Raw genomic sequence first — 25850 nt, forward strand, 5'->3', positions numbered from 1 at the left:
ATATCTAAAATAACTGAAAACTCATTCAAAATCAGTGAGCTCAAAATGACTCAAAACTTGTCCAAAATTTATCAAAAAAGTTACCAAACGTTCTCCTGTTGGCTTTAAGAATTAATACAAAAGTCTTCATACACAAGCTTATCAAAAAAATGTACAAAATGACTCAAAAGTCATCTAAAATCAATCAAAAAGTGTTCACAGTGAATACAATTTTGTCTAAAATCGCTCAAAACCACAAGTTAAGTTCACCAAATATTCTGCTGTAAGAGTGAAGACAATCGTCTTCATGCACAAACTTGGTCAAAAATTACCTAAAAAGTTGTCAAATGACTCCAAACTTGTCCAAAATCAATGCAAATATTCTCAGTGACTCAAAATATCTTCAATAGATCCAGAATTTGTCCAAAACAACTCAAAAATTCATCTTAAATCTGTCAAACGGCAGAGTTATGTGACGATCGCCATTGGTTTGTCTGTCTGTCTGTCTGTTTGCAACTTTATGAAAGAACGGAGTAAGGGATTTGGATGAAATTTTCAGGGAAGGTCAGAAATGACTTAAGGACCAAGTGATTAGAGTTTGATGCAGCGTATAGTCTGGATCCACGGATTTGTTTAAGATTTCGGTATCATTGCTCGATAGCGGCATGGTGTCACTGTAACCATGACAACAAGTGAACGCTGATGATCACATGATTCATGACTGTGATCCTACTACAAATCCACCGCTGAGGACTTGTCAGGACTTATCCGTCAGAAATTACTTGATTAAAATAAATAAATTGCAATTAATTGTGTTTTGAACCCGTAATTCCCCGCCAGCCCGAATGAGGGCGCTCTTGACGCCAGATGTCCTTGCGCGGGAACACAAGAGAAGCTGGCCTCTGACGACAACAAGACAAATGAGAAGCGGTAGCTGACAGGATGAAGGGGACAGACGGAGTTCGGTATGGAACCACTGTAAGTTGGTTAATGACGACAAAGACGCCACGGAATATCGTCTCAGCAAACATTCCCACACGAGTCAGTTGGCACTCAGTTCCATGTTTCGCTCACACCCTGCAGCTGGCCGTTAGCGACGGTTTCTCCACTTACATGAACCGAGTCGTTGTAGCTGCAAGCAGACTGGTACAACACTACAGTCACAGTATTATAGCAAACAAAGCGCTCGCAGAAAAGCAGCAACAAATGCAGCTGTCGTCTCATAAACTCATTCAATCCTCCAAAACCAGGTGGAATTCGGTGAGTGACATGTTTTATAGACTGACTGTGTGTGCTGTGCTCCATCAGTGTATTAACAGACAGTGCACTTATTTATTGTCATGTTTCAAGTAGCCTTAAAGTAGCCTTCCTATTGCATTGTTCCATTTGTGAATGTGTTGTTTCCTGCTGTTAAGAAAAAATCTTTTATTAAGGAATATGATTTGTATTTTCTCTTTCATAAGAAAGACATTGATTGAGAGGGAAATTCAGCTTCTCAGAAAAATTGTCGTTTATCAATTAATCGATCATCGATCGACAAGATGAAACAACTATTGATCAATCAATTACGCGATAATTTGCATCTCTAATTGGAAATGATACAAGGAACACCAATAATTTATCACCACCCGCTACATATTTAGGTCATGTGATTCGGTATCCGTACATAACGCCCACATGCAGAACACACGCCTGTACTCAGCATAAGATCATGTTGTTTGTGGGTACATCTGTATTAAATGGACACATTGCATGGTGCTGTGATTTCTGATCATCAGTAACTAATAAACAAATGCTGCATTTCTCAGAAAAAAAAGAGAGTCTTCTTCCTGAAGGGGGCGGGGCCAGCATCAGCTCAGTGATATTTAACGCTGCAGACACTAAGAGCACATAGTAATAGTACCAAGCTGAGAAATGCAAAGACACATTCTCGGAAGACTTTCAGGAATCTGCTGCTAACATTTCTGTATTAAAACATCTAAACCAGGGGTGTCCAACATGCGGCCCGCAGGCCAAAAGCAGCCAGAACCAGAGGGTCCAATCCGGCCCTCAAAGTGTAAAAATTCCAGAGAAGACATTAACTGCAGATTGTTAAATTAGTAAAATAATTTCTAGACCATGAGAAGTTGTTTTGATCACAAAGTAAAATACTAGATTGTTCTTTGTTCTTTTGTCCTTTTGTGTTACGTTTTTGTAATACATTGTCTTGTTTTTGTTGTTTTGTCTTTTTTGTCTGACTTTTGTCGTTTGTCTCATGTTTTTTTCATTTTGTTTCTTGTTTATGTCATTTGTGTTTCCTTTTTGTCTCCCTTGTGTTGTTTATCATTTTTTTGTCGTTTTCTCGCTTTTGTCATTTTTATCTTGTTTCTGTTGTTTGTCAATTGTTTGTCTCTTTTTTGTTTTATTTTGTGTCGTTTGTCTCATTTTTGGCATTATATGACCCGTTTATTAAATATTTTGTCTTGTTTTTGTTGTTTTTTGTCTTTTTTTGGACATTTGTCTCATGTTTTTGTCACGTTGTTTCTCCTCTGGTGGGACGGTTTTGGACCGCGGGCCTCGTGTTTGACACCCCTGATCAAAAGTGTCCTGATTCTCATCATCAGAACAGATTCCTTAGCAGGGGAACCGAGGTGTGAAGCGTAAAGAGTACGTTCTACGGTGCTGTACCTGCCACGGCCTCTTCATGTTGATGGCGATGACGTGGAAGCGATAGCAGCAGAGCTCGCAGGTCCAGCAGCCTCGTTCGCTGATCCACTTCAGCAGGCAGTGCTGGTGGGTGTAGCGGACCGAGCCGTCACACCGGCACGGGTTCAACAGGTCGCCCTAGAAAAAGGAGATTACAATGAGAAAGAACAAAAACAGACAGCAAACATTAAATCCATCCTGCAGCCTGCACATGATCCACATCCAAACCCACGGACAAACAGACTTCATTAAACCCAGAATCTCTTCACGTTTTCTAAGAATTTTTAAACATATTCTTCCAACTTTTACTGTTGTCAGTATTAGAAAAGCTAAACTGATCAGTAACAAATGCAGAAAGAAACACAAGAAATAAGAAGAAAAAATGAAATTAAAAGGAAACTGAAATCCAAAGTGTCTCAGAAGATGACGTTGTACGTTTATACCAACTTTAAGAGCTGCAATCATATAAAACAAGAGTTTACAAAGTTCTTTGACAGACCTTCAAAAACTACATTTACCCTCTAGTACTACATTTACCCTCTAACGCTACATTTAAACTCTAATGCAACATTTACCCTCTAACACTACATTTACCCTCTGATACTACATTTACCCTCTAACTCTACATTTACCCTCTAATGCTACATTTACCCTCTAACACTACATTTAAACTCTGATGCTACATTTACCCTCTAATGCTACATTTACCCTCTAACTCTACATTTACCCTCTAATGCTACATTTACCCTCTAATACTGCATTTACCCTCTAGTACTACATTTACCCTCTAACACTACATTTACCCTCTAATGCTACATTTACCCTCTAACTCTACATTTACCCTCTAATGCTACATTTACCCTCTAATACTGCATTTACCCTCTAGTACTACATTTACCCTCTAACACTACATTTACCCTCTAACGCTACATTTACCCTCTAACACTACACTTATCCTCTAATGCTACATTTACCCTCTAACGCTACATTTACCCTCTAATGCTACATTTACCCTCTAACGCTACATTTACCCTCTAATGCTACATTTACCCTCTAACGCTACATTTACCCTCTAACGCTACATTTACCCTCTAATGCTACATTTACCCTCTAATGCTACATTTACCCTCTAACACTACATTTACCCTCTAACTCTACATTTACCCTCTAATGCTACATTTACCCTCTAATACTGCATTTACCCTCTAGTACTACATTTACCCTCTAACACTACATTTACCCTCTAGTACTACATTTACCCTCTAATGCTACATTTACCCTCTAACGCTACATTTACCCTCTAACGCTACATTTACCCTCTAACGCTACATTTACCCTCTAACGCTACATTTACCCTCTAATGCTACATTTACTCTCTAACACTACATTTACCCTCTAAGACTACATTTACCCTCTAATGCTACATTTACCCTCTAACACTACATTTACCCTCTAACACTACACTTACCCTCTAACGCTACATTTACCCTCTAACACTACACTTACCCTCTAACGCTACATTTAAACTCTAATGCTACATTTACCCTCTGATACTACATTTACCCTCTAACTCTACATTTACCCTCTAATGCTACATTTACCCTCTAATACTGCATTTACCCTCTAGTACTACATCTACCCTCTAACACTACATTTACCCTCTAAGACTACATTTACCCTCTAACGCTACATTTACCCTCTAACACTACATTTACCCTCTAATGCTACATTTACCCTCTAATGCTACATTTACCCTCTAATACTGCATTTACCCTCTAATGCTACATTTACCCTCTAACACTACATTTACCCTCTAAGACTACATTTACCCTCTAATGCTACACTTACCCTCTAACGCTACATTTACCCTCTAATACTGCATTTACCCTCTAACTCTACATTTACCCTCTAATGCTACATTTACCCTCTAGTACTACATTTACCTTCAAATACTACATTTACCCTCTAACTCTACCTTTACCCTCTAATACTACATTTACCCTCTAATACTACATTTACCCTCTAACTCTACCTTTACCCTCTAATACTACATTTACCCTCTAATACTACATTTACCCTCTAGTACTACATTTACCCTCTAACACTACATTTACCCTCTAGTACTACATTTACCCTCTAACACTACATCTACCCACTAATACTACATTTACCTCTTAATACTACATTAAGAAAGTGTCCTATTTTCGCTTTACAACGAGGTTCCTGAACACCTAGAGAACATTTAAAAACAGTCTCTGGGCAGAAATGCAGTTTTTGGATTCATTTTAAAACTTTTAATGTCCTGGAAGTGTGTATTATGAAGGAAAACAAAGTGGGATTAAGTGTCTGCACATACTAAATATTAACTGGCTCAGATCAGGACATCCCTACCTCCCTTCCTGCGATGACTATCAGTGCTGAAACAATAAACTGTGCATTAAATGATTACAGCGCTAATAGAAACATTCCTGTAACTATCCATTACCAGCCTGACGCAGCAAACTGCAACTGCACTCACTGTTTGATATTCATATCTGCTGTTCCTATTATTTGGACCACTCCCCCGTAGCACCAGCCATACATCAAACCTCACAATCTGTTCAGGGTTTGAGAGAAACTATCTGCTTTTGGGTCAATATTGGAGCCCAGCATTAATCTTCCGTCCATTCTCAAGGTCCACGTGTCAACTTTTCCCATCATCTACTGATGCTTGTTTCTGGCCGTTCCTCCCAACAGGTCATACATCAAAGAAAACCCACGACTTGTTCACCGGAGGGCCTTACCAGCATCGCTTGGATCAATGATCATCTCTCAAAGCTGCAACACTCGCGGATATTAACGGCAGGATGCAGCCTGACATTAATCATTACAGCCGTATCCATTTGTCCTGACGTTTCTGGGTTTTTTTTTCCTTCTTCCTCGGGGCAGCCATTACTGCAGCTCTGACCTGCCGGCCGGACTGTGAGTGGCATATTAATAGTGTATTAAGGTCAGTGGTCAGGGAGCTCGTTTTTCATCATGTCATATTAACCTTGTGGGTTTAAAAGGACCTCGGAGGCTTTCGCTTCGGCTATCCACCGAAGTATTGTTTGATAAAACCAACGTCAAGGACAATCCCAATACGTCTGAACCCCCAGAGGAGCCGTTAGGTTGGAACAGTCCACTTATTTTAGTCCTACAGAGGTGAGTCCATTCAAGAGTCCACGAGAAGGTCGACAAGGATCCTGACTGCAAAGACCTCAAGCTGGACTAGGGGTAGGGTTAGGGTAGGGTAGGGTTTAGGGTTAGGGTTGGGGTTTGGGTAGGGTAGGGGTAGGGTTTAGGGTTAAGGTAGAGTAGGTGTTCAGGTCAGGCCTAGGGTTTGGGTTTGGGTAGGGGTGTACGTCCACATCGACCACCGAGACAAGCAAACGAAAACTACCAGAACTAGAGGACATTCAATGTCCCACTCATCAAATTTCAAATAATCCATGTAGAAAACGTTTAACATGCAGTCGTTGTGTAAATATTCTTGTCTTGAGACCAAATCTAAAAAAATTAAACTAAGAGGAAACAATGTTTGAAAATGTTTTTTAAAAATGTTGAATAAGCTTGGAGTTCCCCTAGAATGCCATTTTTCTCGTCTCACCCCCCTGATGACCAAACTGAATCTCGAAGGAAACAGTTGAAATTAAATTTAAATCTTAGCTTAACCTGTTGATGACATGTTTGTCTTTTCAGTCTTGTTGTTGTCATTTTGTGTCGTTTTTGTCGTTTTGTGTCTAGTTTTTGTCGTTTTCTCTCTTAATTTTTGTCTTGTTTTATGTTGTTTACATCATCAAACGGTGGTCCAAAAGAATGTGTAGAGCAAAGCCATGTCCTCTCTTCTATTTTCCTCCTTTAATACATTGTCAGCCTTGATTGAATGTCTCACTCTATCTCATATTATCAGGATCAGACTCATTCGTTGGACTGTTTTCCATCAGTCAGTTTGTCCTCTTGGTCAGCAGTAACAGCTAGCTAAATATCTAGCTTCTACTGCTGAGAAAAAGATCACATTAGCATGGATTAGCAACCCTGTTACTGTGATTAGAAGGAATCTCCACCTACAAATGACAGATCTGGAGGCTGAATATTGGATTTAAAGGAGGATTTTTGAGATTCTAGACATAAAAGTGGCTGTAAATTTTAAATAAACACAATAAATCAAACACAAAATCAGTACATCCATCAATAACTTTGGTTGTGGGGATCCTGATGGGGTTCATCAGTGTTGCTACAGGTTCTTTAGGTATCTGGTTTCACAGCTGCTCAGATCGACTCTGATAATTCTGTGAAGCAGTTTCTCAAATGAAGCTGGAAGGAAAACAATCAGAGCGAGGTTTAAGAAGTGATTCCATGATTTCTGCTGTTTAATAACACTTTCCCGCTGCGTCTTGAACATGTTAAGTGTCGAATTTCTGTTTTGCAATCTGCTCAATGAGCGGCGAGCTCTCCCAGCCTGCGGCCTCGTTTCCAAATCAAATATGAGTCTGGACCCGGAGGCAGCGTGATTACATTAGCCCTGCTAATAGGCTGTAGCCCACGTTAGAGACAGGATATTCACTTAGGCCTTTACTGCCCTCCACAGCCCTGAAGCTGCCCACCGTCCCTCATCAGCACAGAGTCGGCTTTCAGTCTGTCCCTGAAGGTCCACATCTGTCCGTCCAGGAAGACCTGCAGACAGCTGGACGGACGGCGTTTACTGTAAACTGATGATCACCTCTTAAAGCCCTTAAAACCCACGTTTAGAGACTGGCTGTAATGTGACGTTTATTTTTAACTTTAATCTGTATTCTGTCCTGTTTATTTAAGGAGGAGAAACAGAAGACGGTGAAGCTGAACATGGAGTAGGTGGACCAGAGGAAGAAGCAAACAAGGAAGTAGATGAAGAAGAAGAAAGAGAAGAAAGAGAAGAAGAAGACACAAATAACAAAAATGAGACAAAATCACAAAAATGAGACAGAAAAACACAAAAACGAGACACGAAATGACAAAAACAAGACACAAAATGACAAGAATGAGACACAAAATGACAAAAATGAGACACAAAACGACAAAAATAAGACACAAAACGACAAAAACAAAAAACACAAAATTACAAAATTGAGACATTAATTGATAAAAACAAGATACAAAATGCCAAAGAAGAATGAGAAGAAGAAGAAGGTGAAGGAGGAAGAGAAGAGTTTCCTCAAGCAGATGTTCTACAGTGAATTATCTCGTTTTTTTTGTGAGTAACTTCATTTTTGTTGTTTCCTCTCAGTCAGCGAATTCACAACCAGCTTTGAGATCCTTCACCAGATGGTCCTCAGCAGAAAAAACAATAATTCAGTGTGGCTGCTGTAAATTCAGGGGAGATTATTTCAGTACGGATCCACACTGGAGCTTCTGCCCTCATGTTTCTGCATTAGCTGCAGCTGCTAACATCCAGCAGGAAGTGGTGTGTGGTCGGATCGGCATGGTTTCACTTCTTACAGAGAAGCTGCTCTGAGGCTTTTCTCAGACCAGTCTCCTGTGAATTTGATGCCACCTGCGCCAAAAGTGTAACAGGTGATACGTCTGCCCAGCGCGGCCCCGTTTACATGAGTTTACCCAAAGAAAAAAGACAGAAATGCTGGAGTGTTAGCTGTGATTCTGCAAACACACTCACAAAACAGCAGCACAACACTGGAAAGATGACATTATTCTAGTTAAAGTTTAGATTTAACTGTTTACCTCAGTAAGATGACACATTAATATTAGTAAAAAATAATAAAGATATGTTTAAATCCAAAAGTATTACACACAAAACAACAAAAAACAAGAAACAGAATGACAAAAACGAGACACAAAAAGACAAAAATGAGACGCAAAACAAAAAAAGAGACAGAACAACGAAAATGAGACATAGGAAGACAAAAGCTTGACACATAACGACAAAAATGAAAAATGAAACGACAAAAATGAGACATAAAATTACAAAAATAAGACAGAAAACGGCAAAAATGAGACATAAAACGACAAAAGCTTGACACAACGACAAAAATGAGACACATAAGGACAAAAACGAGACACAAGAATACAAAAACGACACAAATTGACAGAAACAAGATACAGAACGAAAAAACTAGACACAAAACAGGACACTAAACAACCCATATGAGACCCAAAATGATAAAAACGTGGCACAAAATGAAAAAAAACGAGACACAAAACGAAAAAAAAGACAAAAATTGACTAAAACGAGACACAAAACGACCAAAACTAGACACACAATGGCAAAAACGAGACACAAAATGACACTTAAAGTGACCATGACGGTAAGTTTTGTTGTGTCTGTGTCTGATTGGCTGAAATCCGTCCAATCAGGTCCAGGGGCCTGGGTTTTAATTAGAAGAGCTGCTGCTGTCAGCCAATCAGGAGGCACCTTGACTCTAATTTAGCCCTGGGACAGATGTACGGCCGGACAGATGTTCAGCTGGACAGATGTTCAGCCGGACAGATGTGCAGCCGGACAGATGTTCAGCCGGACAGATGTTCAGCCGGACAGATGTTCAGCCGGACAGATGTTCAGCTGGACAAATGTTCAGCCGGACAGATGTGCAGCCGGACAGATGTGCAGCCTCCTACCTGCTCTGCGCCCTGGAAGCAGATCCTGCAGCTCGGCGTGGGGATGCACGTCTCGCTGCTGCAGTTTGAATTCATCGTCTGCGGCTTGCAGGATCCGTCCTCCCCGGAGAAATCCCCCCCGCTGCCCCCGGGGCCCCCACACGCCTCCCCGCAGTCCTCCCGCTCTCCCCGCGGCGCCTCGTCCTCGTCGCCGGAGCGCGGACGTCCTTGGGCGCCGTGCGGTTCTCCGTCCTCTCCCTCCTTCTCCTCCCAGGTGTGTCGGTGGGGGACGGCGGCGCCTCCCCTCTCCTCCTCTCCCTCCTCTGTGCTCATCGTAGAAAGAAAAGTCGGGATGAAATTGCATAGATGCCTCCCGGTGGATCCGCAGGGACGCGCCGCAGCCTCCCGGATCGAACCGAGCCGCGCTCCCGGAGCTGCGAATCAGCGGCCGCGAGCCTCCCGGTGCTGCGGACCGTCGGTGCGCTGGAACCGCCTCGTGCGCTCCGGAGACCGGCGGAGCGTCTCCGAGCAGCATCCACGCATCGCGACGGGACTCCCGGAGCTCCTGAATCCGCTCTTCCGTTCCTCTGCCCTTCCTCCTTCTCCTCCTCCTCCTCCTCCGGATCTGAGCACCGGGACGGAGCTCCGGGTGAACCTTCCCTCCAGCGGCGGGTCCAGGAAGCAGCGATCGATCACATGATGCTCCCGGTAACGTGACGGAAGAGAGAGGAGGTCCGGAGATGTGGCGACCCGCAGCCGTTAACGGGTCACCGGTCCGGTTAGAGGAGATGGAGGCTGGATGGTGGAGTTAAAGGAGGAGTTCGGAGATTCTACAACAGAAAATGTCTAAAAATCTGAATTAAGCACAACAAATCAACACAAAGTCATCGTGTGGTTTGGCCTACAGGGTTTTCCATGGAGTTCTGGGGATCATGGAGACCCTGAAGTGAATTTTAACAAGAAATCTCTGTTTATAAATGATAAATCTGGAGGCTGAATGTTGGATTTAAAGGAGGATTTCTGGGAATCTAGACCTAGAAGTGTCCGGAAATGTCACTAAAACACAATAAATCAAATATAAAGTCAGTAAAACCATCAGTTGGTTTCAGGGATCATGAGGACCCTGATGGGGTTCAGCAGTGTCTTTACAGATTCTGGGGGTATCTGATGTTCTGGATTTTCAGGATCCTTGAAGTGAATTCAACAAGAAATCTCTGCCTATAAATGATAAATCTGAAGGTTGAATGTTGGATTTAAAAGAGGATTTCAGAGATTCTATAACAGAAAATGACTAAAAATCTAAATTAAACACAATAAATCAACACAAACTCAGCACTTCCATCATGTGGTTTGGTCCACAGGGTTTCTGAGGGAGATCTGGAGATCATGGAGACCCTGAAAGGAATTTAACAAGAAATCTCTGTTTATAACTGATAAATCTGGAGGTTGAATGTTGGATTTAAAGGAGGATTTCTGGGATTCTAGACCTAGAAGTGTCTGGAAATGTTACTAAAACACAATAAATCAAATAAAAAGTCAGTACATTGATCAATAACTTTGGTTTTGGAGACCCTGATCGGGTTAAACAGTGTTTTTACAGATTCTTTTACAGAGGCCCCCACACGCCTCTGTAAACAGGTAAAGGTTCTGGTCCTTGAATCTGGAGGCTGAATGTTGGATTTAAAGGACTTTTTCTGAGATTCTAGACCTAAAAGTGGCTCTAAGTTAAACTAAACCTTGATAAATCAAATGGACAGTCAGTGGTTTGGTCCACAGGAGTTCTTTAGGGAGTTCTGGGGATCATGAGGACTCTGATGGGGCTCAAATGTCTCTTTAAAGATTCAACTCCGGATCATGTATTTGATGGAATCAGAGTTTCTTTAGAAATTCTGTTAAAAACTACAACCAAATCAGTTTTATATCCACTCCAGGCATCACAGTCAAAACTTTAAACAATGCATTCTGGGTAAACGTTCTCGGCTCATAAGACACCAGGATCATGGAGAAACTATTTCCTAACAGAATCATAAGTTTAAACTGTTACTATTCACAGAAAATCAGCTGATTCTGGTCAACTTTTTATAGATTTGGTTGGTTGTATGTGGAGTAGAGTTTGGCAAGAGGCTTCTTTTGTACGAACAAAGGTAGAAGAAGATAAAATCTGATTGGATTTAGCTCATAGTTACATAAAAAGGAGATGAGCAGCAGATGTCACAATCCTAGAAGCTGTAACCAAACATCTGTCATTTTTTTAGGGGTCATTCAAAGAATCCTCCTGGTCAGAAAGTTTTGTAAAAGATCGCTGAACAGTGCAGCTCAGTGCAACATGTCTGTAGATTCTCTATCATCCAGGTCACGTAATGGTAGCAGCTTCAGTAGAAACCAACCGGACTTATCTGGGAGGTTCTTGAAGACATTTCTTGAAGTCCAGTTGGTTTCTACTGGAGCTGCTTCTCCCCGATAGATATGGTCCATGATGGAGGAGAACCCTGACAAACTGCTGTTAAAAGCAGGCAGATGTTGTAGAAGATTTGTTCCAATAAATGATGACTGGACCGAACCAGTTTTAGTCAAAGACCAGTTTGTGTTTTAACCTGCAGCATCATTTACACCTGAGGCTGGTTTTAAAGGTTTCCTGTCCTAAAAAAATAGGTTTAATTTGAACTTTTTCAAATGCGTCCAAGCTGCCTCCGTTAATCAGCATTTTTAAGCTCTTTAAAACACCAAATGTTCATCAAAACAATGGAGAAAAGCTCCAATCAGAGTGTGATCATGTAAATAATTTACTAACATTTACTGCAATAGAAGCTCCCTGAGTGCACATATTTAGCATGTTATCCTTTGCTTTCAGCAGCTGCCCTCCTTTTTTGCTCCTTTCCCATCTCTGGTCCACCTTGAAGAACCAGGAGGACGCAGCAGAAGGACTCCTGGGATGGGAATGAGTGATGATTTGGTGCCTGGGGAAGGACGCTCCGGCCACAAATAGTCCGGCTCGCCCTCCACGGGGACGAGGAGTCGCACTTTAAGGGTAAATCTCAGCCGGGGATCGGTGGAAAAGGTGGAAATAATGGGAGTCAAACTGATTCTCGTTCAGGTTCCACATTCAGACCAGTTTGATCTGCAGTAAAATCACAGCATAAGAACTGATAAACAACCACAACTCCTGATGGTTCCTTTAATTAATTATCTTTTTACTAAACATCATGAACAACCTGAAATTTATGAAAAAAAATAAATTAAATTTCATCAACATTCATCCTCAGTTTATCATTTCCACATTACAACTTCCAGATCACAGAGTGTTGACAAAGGAACACAACATTTAGTCACCTGGAACTGAACCAGAGAGGGTTTTACTTTATGTTCAAAACGACAAAATTCAGACAAAAAACTACAAAAACAAGACAAAATTTTACAAAAAGGAGACACAGAATGACAAAAAAATGAGACAAACGACACAAAACAAAACAAAAAGAGACAAAAAATTTGACAAAAAAGTTACATAGCGACAAAACAATGGACAAACGACAAAAACAAGTCAAGAAATTAGAAAAATGAGAAACAAAGTGACAAAAAAATAGACAAATAACACAAGACAAAAAGGAAACACAAAACCACAAAATCGACAAAGAAAATGACAAGACAGGAGACAAACGACAACAGTCAGACAAAAAAAAGACACAAACCAACAAAAATATGACAAAATATGACAAAAATGAGACTCAAAATGACAAAAAAAACACAGTGAACAATCTAGTATTTTACTTGCTGATCCAAACAACTTGCCATGTTCTAGAAATTATTCTAAATTTATAGTTTTACTAATTTACAATCTGCAGTTAATGTCTTCTCTGGAATTTTTACTCTTTGAGGGCCGGATTGGACCCTCTGCAGGACCACTTTTGGCCCACGGGCCTCATGTTGGACACCCGGCAGAGCTTCCTGATGGATGTTTTATGTTTACATGTTATTTTTCTGTGGGCTTCAGACTGTGATCGTCTCTAAATGGAGCTGATAATAAAGTTGAAGGAGCTTCAGTGGCTTTTCCAAGAAGAATCTCCTCCCTCTCTCTCTCTCTGTCTTTCTCTTTCTTCTTTCTTTTCTTTTTTTTGGAGGACGTCTTTCCGGGGAGCGGGCCAGTAATGGACTCTAATGCAGCAAAGGAAATTATCCACTCATGTCCAATCAGTACCTATGAAGCAGCGATCGATAGCAGGTCCCCAGGGCTCAGAGGGAAGGCCGGGTGAAGGCTTCTCAGGATCAGGACCAGCCGGCTCAGACTGGAGCTGCTCCTGAGCTTCACCTTCTGTCTGAAAACGAGGCGCCTCATCACCTAATGCATATTTAAAAGACTCTATTAAAGGAACTTCAGTCAGATATGAAGCTCCTTTGGTCGGATTCTGACTCTTTTCTGCAGCTGAGTTGTGAAAAATCTCTTTTAAAGACAGGATAATAAATCTGTAATTCTGTTACTAACTATATTATTACTTATATTACAATAGAATAAAACTTTATTGATCCTTTACAGGAAGTTACTTGTAACAGGAAGTCTGAGTCAGAAAGACGACAAGTTTAGATGAACTGAACCAATTCTGTCCAGAGGAGTCAAAGAAAATGTATGAAAATGATGTCAAATTCTCCAAAATATTCAAAAATGGTCCTAAAATAACTAAAAAATTGTCCAAAATGATGTCAAATTGTCCAAAATATTCAAAAACTGTCCAAAACTATGTGAAATTGTCCAAAATGATATAAAATTGTCCAAAATAATTCAAAAACCATCAAAAATTAATAAAAAATTATTGAAAATGACTCAGAAATTACTCAAACTTGTCCAAAATAATTCAAAAATTGTCCTAAAATAATTCTAAAACTGTCAAAAACTATGTAAATTGGCCAAAATGATATAAAATTGTCCAAAAATAATTCAAAAACCATCAAAAATGAATAAAAATTGTCCAAAACTATTTAAAATTGTCCAAAATGATGTAAGATTGTTCAAATTGTTCAAAATATTTCAAAAACTGTCAAAAATGAATAAAAAATTGTTGAAAATGACTCAGAAATTGTCCAAAATAATTCAAAAATTGTCCAAAACTATATAAAATTGTCCAAAATGATGTAAGATTGTCCAACATATTTCAAAAATTGTCAAAAATGAATAAAAATAGTTCAAAATGACTCAAAAATTGTCCAAAAATGACAAAGCCTGCCCAGATTCACGCTGAATAAACTTGAAACTTGTCCAAAATTACTTTCAAAATAGTTCAAAATGACTCAGACTTGGTTGGAAATGACTCTGTTAGTGGTGAAGAAATGATTCAATCAGGCTAGAATGAAAGTTCTAGACTGGTCTCCTCAACGTTCTGACTTAAACCCATCAAGAACCTTTGGACTGATGAAGAAACAGGACTTCAGCTTCCTGAGCATCCTCACTCCAGCCACCTGCTGGACTGATTCCAGACCAACACCAGCTGTGGATCTCACCTTCTTCAGCAACTTCTCCAACACACAGCCCCAAAGAACAGAGCAGTGGCCTCCACAGTCTGGTAGGACTGGTAGAAGAGGTCTGCTCATGTTCAGAGACTTTAACCTCAGCAGGAAGTCCTTCTGGAACTCCTCCTCCATGTGTCTGGACCCGCCCAGCTTATGGTCCAGCTGCTCCAGCTGGAGATACCTCCACCTCCATGCCGAGAATGGTGACCGGTTCAGGTGTGGACTTCAGTCACCATCTCCTTTGTTCTCGAGGTGTTCAGTAGAAGGCTGAGGTTGGACCAGTCAGTAAAGTCCATGATCACGTCCTCCTGATACGGCCGACAGCCGTGATGTTTCTTTTACTGTAGCTTAACATAAACAGAAAAGCTGAGAATGAGCTGGATTCATGCAAACTTTGCTGTGAGTTGAGTTTAGTTTCAGCTGCTGCTGTTTGGACAGATTTGAGTAATTCAATCAGAACTGGACTCCTGATGATCTCTCTGCTGTTTCCTGGAAATAATGAGTCAAGCTCTGACTGAAAAACACGACCAGCTTCTCCTTTAGTCAGGATTTTTAGGACTGTTTATGTTGTAGATTCTCTCTGAAGGCATTAGAACTATGAATGAACACAGATGGAATTAAGTAGGAAAGAAAAAACTGTGAAACAAGTCAAAAGATGCTTTATATATTAGATCAGGAGTGTCCAACATGCGTCCCACGGGCCAAAAGCGGTCCTCCAGAGGGTCCAATCCGGCCCTCAAAGCGTAAAAATTACAGAGAAGACATGAACCGCAGATTGTAAATTAGTAAAACTATAAATTTAAAATCATTTCTAGACCATGACAAGTTGTTTGGATCAGAAAGTAAAATAGTAGATTGTTCTTTTGTCATTTTGTCTTGCTTTAATTGTTTTCTCATTTATGTTGTTTTGTGTTTCCTTTTTGTCTTGCTTGTGCTTGTTGTCTTATTTGTGTCTCGTTTTTGTCATTTTCTGTCTTTTTTGGTCATTTTGCGTCTCATTTTTGTCGTTTTGTGTCTCATTTTGGTCATTTTGAGTCTCATTTTTGTCATTTTGTGTCTCATTTTTGACATTTTGTCATTTGGTGTCTCGTTTTGGTCATTTTGGGTCTCATTTTTGTAGTTTTGTGTCTTGTTTTTGTCATTTGGTGTTTTGTTTTGGTCATTTTGAGTCTCATTTTTGCCATTTTGTGTCTCATTTTTGATATATTTTGACTTGTTTTAAACATTTTGTCTTCTTATGGTTGTTTTGTGTCTCTTTTTCTCTAAAACAAAGGAACCATTAGGAGTTGTGTTTATTTATAGGTTGTTATTCTGTGATTTTTGTGGTCAGTGGAGATCAAACTGGGCGGAATGTGGAACCTGGACTAAGATGAGTTGGACTCCCCTGGTTTAGGTTTCTACTTTCCTTTCTTTCTAGACTCTGAGAATGTTCGTGTTCGGTTTGACGGTAAAGTTGACTCTGACCTGGTTTAAAGCTTCTCCTCCTCTCAGCCTTCTGGACGGTGGGTTTCTTATCACTTAGCCTCCTTCTCGCCGTCGGTTTGTCTGCAGGGCCCCTCCTCTCCGGTTTTCCTGTCAGCTCGGTGGAGCGGCGGCTCAAACCATGAAACACTCCCAGGCTGCAGGAGGAAGAGCTCATTAGAGGCTCAGCATCCTGAGATCAGCTTTCATTACATCACCCAGTCATTGAGGAATCTGACGTAGCACGAGCACGACCTGCTGCTGTGGGAAACTTAGAGAACGTCCTGGTTCTAGAGGCAACGAACGGCACCTACGACAAGCACACAGCCCTGTAGGTTCTAAAGAGAACATCAATGACAAGCACACAGCCTGTAGGTTCTAAAGAGAACATCACCAACAACAAGCACACAGCCCTGTAGGTTCTAAAGAGAACATCACCAACAACAAGCACACAGCCCTGTAGGTTCTAAAGAGAACATCAATGACAACAAGCACACAGCCCTGTAGGTTCTAAAGAGAACCAACATCAACGACAAGCACACAGCCTGTAGGTTCTAAAGAGAACATCAATGACAACAAGCACACAGCCCTGTAGGTTCTAAAGAGAACATCACCAACAACAAGCACACAGCCTGTAGGTTCTAAAGAGAACCAACATCAATGACAACCACACAGCCTGTAGGTTCTAAAGAGAACATCAATGACAACAAGCACACAGCCCTGTAGGTTCTAAAGAGAACCAACATCAACGACAAGCACACAGCCTGTAGGTTCTAAAGAGAACATCACCTACGACAAGCACACAGCCCTGTAGGTTCTAAAGAGAACATCACCAACGACAAGCACACAGCCTGTAGGTTCTAAAGAGAACATCATCAACGACAAGCACACAGCCTGTAGGTTCTAAAGAGAACATCACCTACGACAAGCACACAGCCCTGTAGGTTCTAAAGAGAACATCATCAACGACAAGCACACAGCCCTGTAGGTTCTAAAGAGAACATCACCAACGACAAGCACACAGCCTGTAGGTTCTAAAGAGAACATCATCAACGACAAGCACACAGCCTGTAGGTTCTAAAGAGAACATCACCTACGACAAGCACACAGCCTGTAGGTTCTAAAGAGAACATCAATGACAAGCACACAGCCTGTAGGTTCTAAAGAGAACATCAATGACAACAAGCACACAGCCCTGTAGGTTCTAAAGAGAACCAACATCAACGACAAGCACACAGCCTGTAGGTTCTAAAGAGAACATCAATGACAACAAGCACACAGTCCTGCAGGTTCTAAAGAGAACATCAATGACAACAAGCACACAGCCCTGTAGGTTCTAAAGAGAACATCATCAACGACAAGCACACAGCCTGTAGGTTCTAAGAGAACATCAATGACAACAAGCACACAGCCCTGTAGGTTCTAAAGAGAACATCAATGACAACAAGCACACAGTCCTGTAGGTTCTAAAGAGAACATCAATGACAACAAGCACACAGCCTGTAGGTTCTAAAGAGAACATCATCAACGACAAGCACACAGCCTGTAGGTTCTAAAGAGAACATCAATGACAACAAGCACACAGCCCTGTAGGTTCTAAAGAGAACATCAATGACAACAAGCACACAGCCCTGTAGGTTCTAAAGAGAACATCACCAATGAAAAACACACAGCCCTGTAGGTTCTAAAGAGAACATCACCAACGACAAGCACACAGTCCTGTAGGTTCTAAAGAGAACATCATCAACGACAAGCACACAGCCCTGTAGGTTCTAAAGAGAACATAACCTACGACAAGCACACAGCCCTGTAGGTTCTAAAGAGAACATCACCTACGACAAGCACACAGCCTGTAGGTTCTAAAGAGAACATCACCTACGACAAGCACACAGTCCTGTAGGTTCTAAAGAGAACATCAATGACAACAAGCACACAGCCCTGTAGGTTCTAAAGAGAACATCACCTACGACAAGCACACAGCCCTGTAGGTTCTAAAGAGAACATCACCTACGACAAGCACACAGCCTGTAGGTTCTAAAGAGAACATCACCAATGAAAAACACACAGCCCTGTAGGTTCTAAAGAGAACATCACCAACGACAAGCACACAGTCCTGTAGGTTCTAAAGAGAACATCATCAACGACAAGCACACAGCCCTGTAGGTTCTAAAGAGAACATCAATGACAACAAGCACACAGCCCTGTAGGTTCTAAAGAGAACATCACCAATGACAAGCACACAGCCCTGTAGGTTCTAAAGAGAACATCACCAATGACAAGCACACAGCCCTGTAGGTTCTAAAGAGAACATCACCTACGACAAGCACACAGCCCTGTAGGTTCTAAAGAGAACATCACCTACGACAAGCACACAGCCTGTAGGTTCTAAAGAGAACATCACCAATGAAAAACACACAGCCCTGTAGGTTCTAAAGAGAACATCACCAACGACAAGCACACAGTCCTGTAGGTTCTAAAGAGAACATCATCAACGACAAGCACACAGTCCTGTAGGTTCTAAAGAGAACATCATCAACGACAAGCACACAGCCTGTAGGTTCCTAAAGAGAACATCACCTACGACAAGCACACAGCCTGTAGGTTCTAAAGAGAACATCAACCTACAACAAGCACACAGTCCTGTAGGTTCTAAAGAGAACATCAATGACGACAAGCACACAGCCTGTAGGTTCTAAAGAGAACATCAATGACAACAAGCACCACAGCCCTGTAGTTCTAAGAGAACCAACATCAACGACAAGCACACAGTCTGTAGGTTCTAAAGAGAACATCAATGACAACAAGCACACAGCCCTGTAGCGTTCTAAAGAGAACATCCCAACAACAAGCACACAGCCTGTAGGTTCTAAAGAGAACCAACATCAACGACAACCACACAGCCTGTAGGTTCTAAAGAGAACATCAATGACAACAAGCACACAGCCCTGTAGGTTCTAAAGAGAACCAACATCAACGACAAGCACACAGCCTGTAGGTTCTAAAGAGAAACATCACCTACGACAAGCACACAGCCCTGTAGGTTCTAAAGAGAACATCATCAACGACAAGCACACAGGCTGTAGGTTCTAAAGAGAACATCATCAACGACAAGCACACAGCCTGTAGGTTCTAAAGAGAACATCACCTACGACAAGCACACAGCCCTGTAGGTCTAAAGAGAACATCATCAACGACAAGCACACAGCCTGTAGGTTCTAAAGAGAACATCAATCGACAAGCACACAGCCCTGTAGGTTCTAAAGAGAACATCAATGACAACAAGCACACAGCCCTGTAGGTTCTAAAGAGAACCAACATCAACGACAAGCACACAGCCTGTAGGTTCTAAAAGAGACATCACCTAGACAAAGCACACAGGCCTGTAGGTTCTAAGAGAACATCACTCAACGACAAGCACACACCTGTAGGTTCTAAAGAGACATCAATGACGAAAACAAGCCTTTAAACACAGCCCTGTAGGTTCTAAAGAGAACATCATCAACGACAAGCACACAGCCTGTAGGTTCTAAAGAGAACATCACCAATGAAAAACACACAGCCCTGTAGGTTCTAAAGAGAACATCACCAACGACAAGCACACAGCCTGTAGGTTCTAAAGAGAACATCATCAACGACAAGCACACAGCCTGTAGGTTCTAAAGAGAACATCACCAACGACAAGCACACAGCCCTGTAGGTTCTAAAGAGAACATCACCTACGACAAGCACACAAGCCTGTAGGTTCTAAAGAGAACATCACCAACGACAAGCACACAGTCCTGTAGGTTCTAAAGAGAACATCAATGACAACAAGCACACAGCCCTGTAGGTTCTAAAGAGAACATCACCTACGACAAGCACACAGCCCTGTAGGTTCTAAAGAGAACATCACCTACGACAAGCACACAGCCTGTAGGTTCTAAAGAGAACATCACCAATGAAAAACACACAGCCCTGTAGGTCTAAAGAGAACATCACCAACGACAAGCACACAGTCCTGTAGGTTCTAAAGAGAACATCATCAACGACAAGCACACAGCCCTGTAGGTTCTAAAGAGAACATCAATGACAACAAGCACACAGCCCTGTAGGTTCTAAGAGAACATCACCAATGACAAGCACACAGCCCTGTAGGTTCTAAAGAGAACATCACCAATGACAAGCACACAGCCCTGTAGGTCTAAAGAGAACATCACCTACGACAAGCACACAGCCCTGTAGGTTCTAAGAGAACATCACCTACGACAAGCACACAGCCTGTAGGTTTCTAAAGGAACATCACCAATGAAAAACACACAGCCCTGTAGGTTTCTAAAGAGAACATCACCAACGACAAGCACACAGTCCTGTAGGTTCTAAAGAGAACATCATCAACGACAAGCACACAGTCCTGTAGTTCTAAGAGAACATCATCAACGACAAGCACACAGCCTGTAGGTTCTAAAGAGATCATCACCTACGACAAGCACACAGCCTGTAGGTTCTAAAGAGAACATCACCTACAACAAGCACACAGTCCTGTAGGTTCTAAAGAGAACATCACCTACGACAAGCACACAGCCCTGTAGGTTCTAAAGAGAACATCACCTACGACAAGCACACAGCCTGGAGGTTCTAAAGAGAACATCACCTACGACAAGCACACAGTCCTGTAGGTTCTAAAGAGAACATCACCAACGACAAGCACACAGCCTGTAGGTTTCTAAAGAGAACATCACCTACGACAAGCACACAGTCCTGTAGGTTCTAAAGAGAACATCAATGACAACAAGCACACAGCCTGTAGGTTCTAAAGAGAACATCACCTACGACAAGCACACAGTCCTGTAGGTTCTAAAGAGAACATCAATGACAACAAGCACACAGCCCTGTAGGTTCTAAAGAGAACATCACCAACGACAAGCACACAGCCCTGTAGGTTCTAAAGAGAACATCACCAATGACAAGCACACAGCCTGTAGGTTCTAAAGAGAACATCACCTACGACAAGCACACAGCCCTGTAGGTTCTAAAGAGAACATCACCTATGACAAGCACACAGTCCTGTAGGTTCTAAAGAGAACATCAATGACAACAAGCACACAGCCTGTAGGTTCTAAAGAGAACATCACCAATGACAAGCACACAGCCCTGTAGGTTCTAAAGAGAACATCACCTACGACAAGCACACAGCCCTGTAGGTTCTAAAGAGAACATCACCTACGACAAGCACACAGCCTGTAGGTTCTAAAGAGAACATCAATGACAACAAGCACACAGCCCTGTAGGTTCTAAAGAGAACATCACCTACGACAAGCACACAGCCTGTAGGTTCTAAAGAGAACATCACCTACGACAAGCACACAGTCCTGTAGGTTCTAAAGAGAACATCACCAACGACAAGCACACAGCCTGTAGGTTCTAAAGAGAACATCACCTACGACAAGCACACAGTCCTGTAGGTTCTAAAGAGAACATCATCAACGACAAGCACACAGCCTGTAGGTTCTAAAGAGAACATCACCTACGACAAGCACACAGTCCTGTAGGTTCTAAAGAGAACATCAATGACAACAAGCACACAGCCCTGTAGGTTCTAAAGAGAACATCACCAATGACAAGCACACAGCCCTGTATGTTCTAAAGAGAACATCACCAATGACAAGCACACAGCCCTGTAGGTTCTAAAGAGAACATCACCAATGACAAGCACACAGCCCTGTAGGTTCTAAAGAGAACATCAATGACAACAAGCACACAGCCCTGTAGGTTCTAAAGAGAACATCACCAATGACAAGCACACAGCCCTGTATGTTCTAAAGAGAACATCACCAACGACAAGCACACAGCCCTGTAGGTTCTAAAGAGAACATCACCAATGACAAGCACACAGCCCTGTAGGTTCTAAAGAGAACATCACCTACGACAAGCACACAGCCTGTAGGTTCTAAAGAGAACATCACCAATGAAAAACACACAGCCCTGTAGGTTCTAAAGAGAACATCACCAACGACAAGCACACAGTCCTGTAGGTTCTAAAGAGAACATCATCAACGACAAGCACACAGCCCTGTAGGTTCTAAAGAGAACATCAATGACAACAAGCACACAGCCCTGTAGGTTCTAAAGAGAACATCACCAATGACAAGCACACAGCCCTGTAGGTTCTAAAGAGAACATCACCAATGACAAGCACACAGCCCTGTAGGTTCTAAAGAGAACATCACCTACGACAAGCACACAGCCCTGTAGGTTCTAAAGAGAACATCACCTACGACAAGCACACAGCCTGTAGGTTCTAAAGAGAACATCACCAATGAAAAACACACAGCCCTGTAGGTTCTAAAGAGAACATCACCAACGACAAGCACACAGTCCTGTAGGTTCTAAAGAGAACATCATCAACGACAAGCACACAGTCCTGTAGGTTCTAAAGAGAACATCATCAACGACAAGCACACAGCCTGTAGGTTCTAAAGAGAACATCACCTACGACAAGCACACAGCCTGTAGGTTCTAAAGAGAACATCACCTACGACAAGCACACAGTCCTGTAGGTTCTAAGAGAACATCACCAACGACAAGCACACAGCCTGTAGGTTCTAAAGAGAACATCACCTACGACAAGCACACAGTCCTGTAGGTTCTAAAGAGAACATCAATGACAACAAGCACACAGCCTGTAGGTTCTAAAGAGAACATCACCTACGACAAGCACACAGCCCTGTAGGTTCTAAAGAGAACATCACCTACGACAAGCACACAGCCTGTAGGTTCTAAAGAGAACATCACCTACGACAAGCACACAGTCCTGTAGGTTCTAAAGAGAACATCACCAACGACAAGCACACAGCCTGTAGGTTCTAAAGAGAACATCACCTACGACAAGCACACAGTCCTGTAGGTTCTAAAGAGAACATCAATGACAACAAGCACACAGCCCTGTAGGTTCTAAAGAGAACATCACCAATGACAAGCACACAGCCCTGTAGGTTCTAAAGAGAACATCACCTACGACAAGCACACAGCCCTGTAGGTTCTAAAGAGAACATCACCTACGACAAGCACACAGTCCTGTAGGTTCTAAAGAGAACATCAATGACAACAAGCACACAGCCTGTAGGTTCTAAAGAGAACATCACCAATGACAAGCACACAGCCCTGTAGGTTCTAAAGAGAACATCACCTACGACAAGCACACAGCCCTGTAGGTTCTAAAGAGAACATCACCTACGACAAGCACACAGCCTGTAGGTTCTAAAGAGAACATCAATGACAACAAGCACACAGCCCTGTAGGTTCTAAAGAGAACATCACCAATGACAAGCACACAGCCTGTAGGTTCTAAAGAGAACATCACCTACGACAAGCACACAGTCCTGTAGGTTCTAAAGAGAACATCAATGACAACAAGCACACAGCCTGTAGGTTCTAAAGAGAACATCACCAACGACAAGCACACAGTCCTGTAGGTTCTAAAGAGAACATCATCAACGACAAGCACACAGCCTGTAGGTTCTAAAGAGAACATCACCTACGACAAGCACACAGCCCTGTAGGTTCTAAAGAGAACATCATCAACGACAAGCACACAGCCTGTAGGTTCTAAAGAGAACATCACCTACGACAAGCACACAGCCCTGTAGGTTCTAAAGAGAACATCACCTACGACAAGCACACAGCCTGTAGGTTCTAAAGAGAACATCACCTACGACAAGCACACAGTCCTGTAGGTTCTAAAGAGAACATCACCAACGACAAGCACACAGCCTGTAGGTTCTAAAGAGAACATCATCAACGACAAGCACACAGTCCTGTAGGTTCTAAAGAGAACATCAATGACAACAAGCACACAGCCCTGTAGGTTCTAAAGAGAACATCACCTACGACAAGCACACAGCCCTGTAGGTTCTAAAGAGAACATCACCTACGACAAGCACACAGTCCTGTAGGTTCTAAAGAGAACATCAATGACAACAAGCACACAGCCTGTAGGTTCTCAAGAGAACATCACCAATGACAAGCACACAGCCCTGTAGGTTCTAAAGAGAACATCACCTACGACAAGCACACAGCCCTGTAGGTTCTAAAGAGAACATCACCTACGACAAGCACACAGTCCTGTAGGTTCTAAAGAGAACATCAATGACAACAAGCACACAGCCCTGTAGGTTCTAAAGAGAACATCACCAATGACAAGCACACAGCCCTGTAGGTTCTAAAGAGAACATCACCTACGACAAGCACACAGCCTGTAGGTTCTAAAGAGAACATCACCTACGACAAGCACACAGCCCTGTAGGTTCTAAAGAGAACATCACCAACGACAAGCACACAGCCCTGTAGGTTCTAAAGAGAACATCAATGACAACAAGCACACAGCCCTGTAGGTTCTAAAGAGAACATCACCTACGACAAGCACACAGCCTGTAGGTTCTAAAGAGAACATCAATGACAACAAGCACACAGCCCTGTAGGTTCTAAAGAGAACATCACCTACGACAAGCACACAGCCTGTAGGTTCTAAAGAGAACATCAATGACAACAAGCACACAGCCCTGTAGGTTCTAAAGAGAACATCACCAACGACAAGCACACAGCCCTGTAGGTTCTAAAGAGAACATCATCAACGACAAGCACACAGTCCTGTAGGTTCTAAAGAGAACATCACCTACGACAAGCACACAGCCTGTAGGTTCTAAAGAGAACATCATCAACGACAAGCACACAGTCCTGTAGGTTCTAAAGAGAACATCACCTACGACAAGCACACAGCCTGTAGGTTCTAAAGAGAACCAACATCAACGACAAGCACACAGCCTGTAGGTTCTAAAGAGAACATCAATGACAACAAGCACACAGCCTGTAGGTTCTAAAGAGAACCAACATCAACGACAAGCACACAGCCTGTAGGTTCTAAAGAGAACATCAATGACAACAAGCACACAGCCCTGTAGGTTCATTAATCTTATAACAATAACCATAATAACAATAATTAATACATTAATAATAATTATGAATATTAATATCATAATAATAATACGAAGGTTGGCCAAAATACAACATGAGAGGGTTAGGTTAGTCGGTTCCCAAAATATATCTTATTATATATATATAACATTTGAGAATAAAATTAACATAAAACTAACCTTTTTACTGGTTGTTTCTTTTAAAAATAAAATTACAGATAATTTACAGATTTTTATTAATTACAGAAAACTAGTAAAATAACAGAAAAATACTTCATATATATGTAATAGTTATTTATTTTGATAATTTTCTGTAGTTACCACAAATCTGTAAATCAACAATATTTTTTAATTTATTTCATATTTTAAAACAAGATTTCTTTAGTCTTAAGTGACTTTATAAATGGACTGTGTTACTTGTGTACAGACTTACGTATTAATTGGATTTATTTCTATACATTTATCTCCTATTTTGTGATTTCTCCTGCTGCTCCTGTAAGAAACTGAAAGAGAACCTGGTTGTATTTTCATCTACACTGATAATAAAGACACCTTATATGTAATAAAATTATGATTGCTGACAGTGAACTCAAACTAAATCAGATAAAATCAATAAAATGATTAGTTTCAGTGTCCAGCAGGTTTTCTGTCCGTTTTTAGGTCAGAATCTGA

At 41.7% G+C, this 25850-nt stretch overlaps 1 protein-coding gene and 1 long non-coding RNA gene across 3 annotated transcripts in view; one reads left to right on the forward strand and one right to left on the reverse strand.

Annotated features, from left to right (window-relative positions):
* marchf11 (membrane-associated ring finger (C3HC4) 11) overlaps positions 1 to 16412 on the reverse strand; it is a 28017-nt gene extending 11605 nt beyond the window's left edge. The window contains exons 1-3 of one of the 2 annotated variants that reach the window (XM_022202175.2): positions 16234 to 16412; positions 9295 to 10068; positions 2647 to 2802 (exon numbers count right to left, since the gene is read on the reverse strand). In XM_022202175.2, the coding sequence (XP_022057867.1) occupies positions 2647 to 2802; positions 9295 to 9606 (468 nt within the window). In that variant the 5' untranslated portion in view covers positions 9607 to 10068; positions 16234 to 16412. Of the gene's footprint in view, positions 1 to 2646; positions 2803 to 9294; positions 10104 to 16233 lie in introns of both variants that reach the window. The other variant, XM_051953874.1, reaches the window with a different exon arrangement.
* Positions 16413 to 16447: 35 nt separating this feature from the next.
* LOC127535564 (uncharacterized) lies at positions 16448 to 25604 on the forward strand. The gene is made up of 30 exons (XR_007944386.1): positions 16448 to 16565; positions 16694 to 16825; positions 16913 to 17044; positions 17088 to 17174; positions 17219 to 17304; positions 17348 to 17475; positions 17520 to 17563; positions 17737 to 17946; positions 17992 to 18130; positions 18394 to 18525; positions 18570 to 18744; positions 19314 to 19400; positions 19711 to 19797; positions 19972 to 20015; positions 20234 to 20321; positions 20365 to 20408; positions 20755 to 20798; positions 21017 to 21366; positions 21411 to 21934; positions 22067 to 22417; positions 22462 to 22592; positions 22637 to 22722; positions 22809 to 22982; positions 23070 to 23201; positions 23333 to 23420; positions 23551 to 23724; positions 23856 to 23985; positions 24293 to 24380; positions 24468 to 24773; positions 25079 to 25604. It is a non-coding gene; the product is annotated as an uncharacterized LOC127535564 (long non-coding RNA).
* Positions 25605 to 25850: the final 246 nt, after the last annotated feature.

This window comes from Acanthochromis polyacanthus, chromosome 9 (genome assembly GCF_021347895.1).
Source record: "Acanthochromis polyacanthus isolate Apoly-LR-REF ecotype Palm Island chromosome 9, KAUST_Apoly_ChrSc, whole genome shotgun sequence".
Classification (NCBI taxonomy): domain Eukaryota; kingdom Metazoa; phylum Chordata; class Actinopteri; family Pomacentridae; genus Acanthochromis; species Acanthochromis polyacanthus.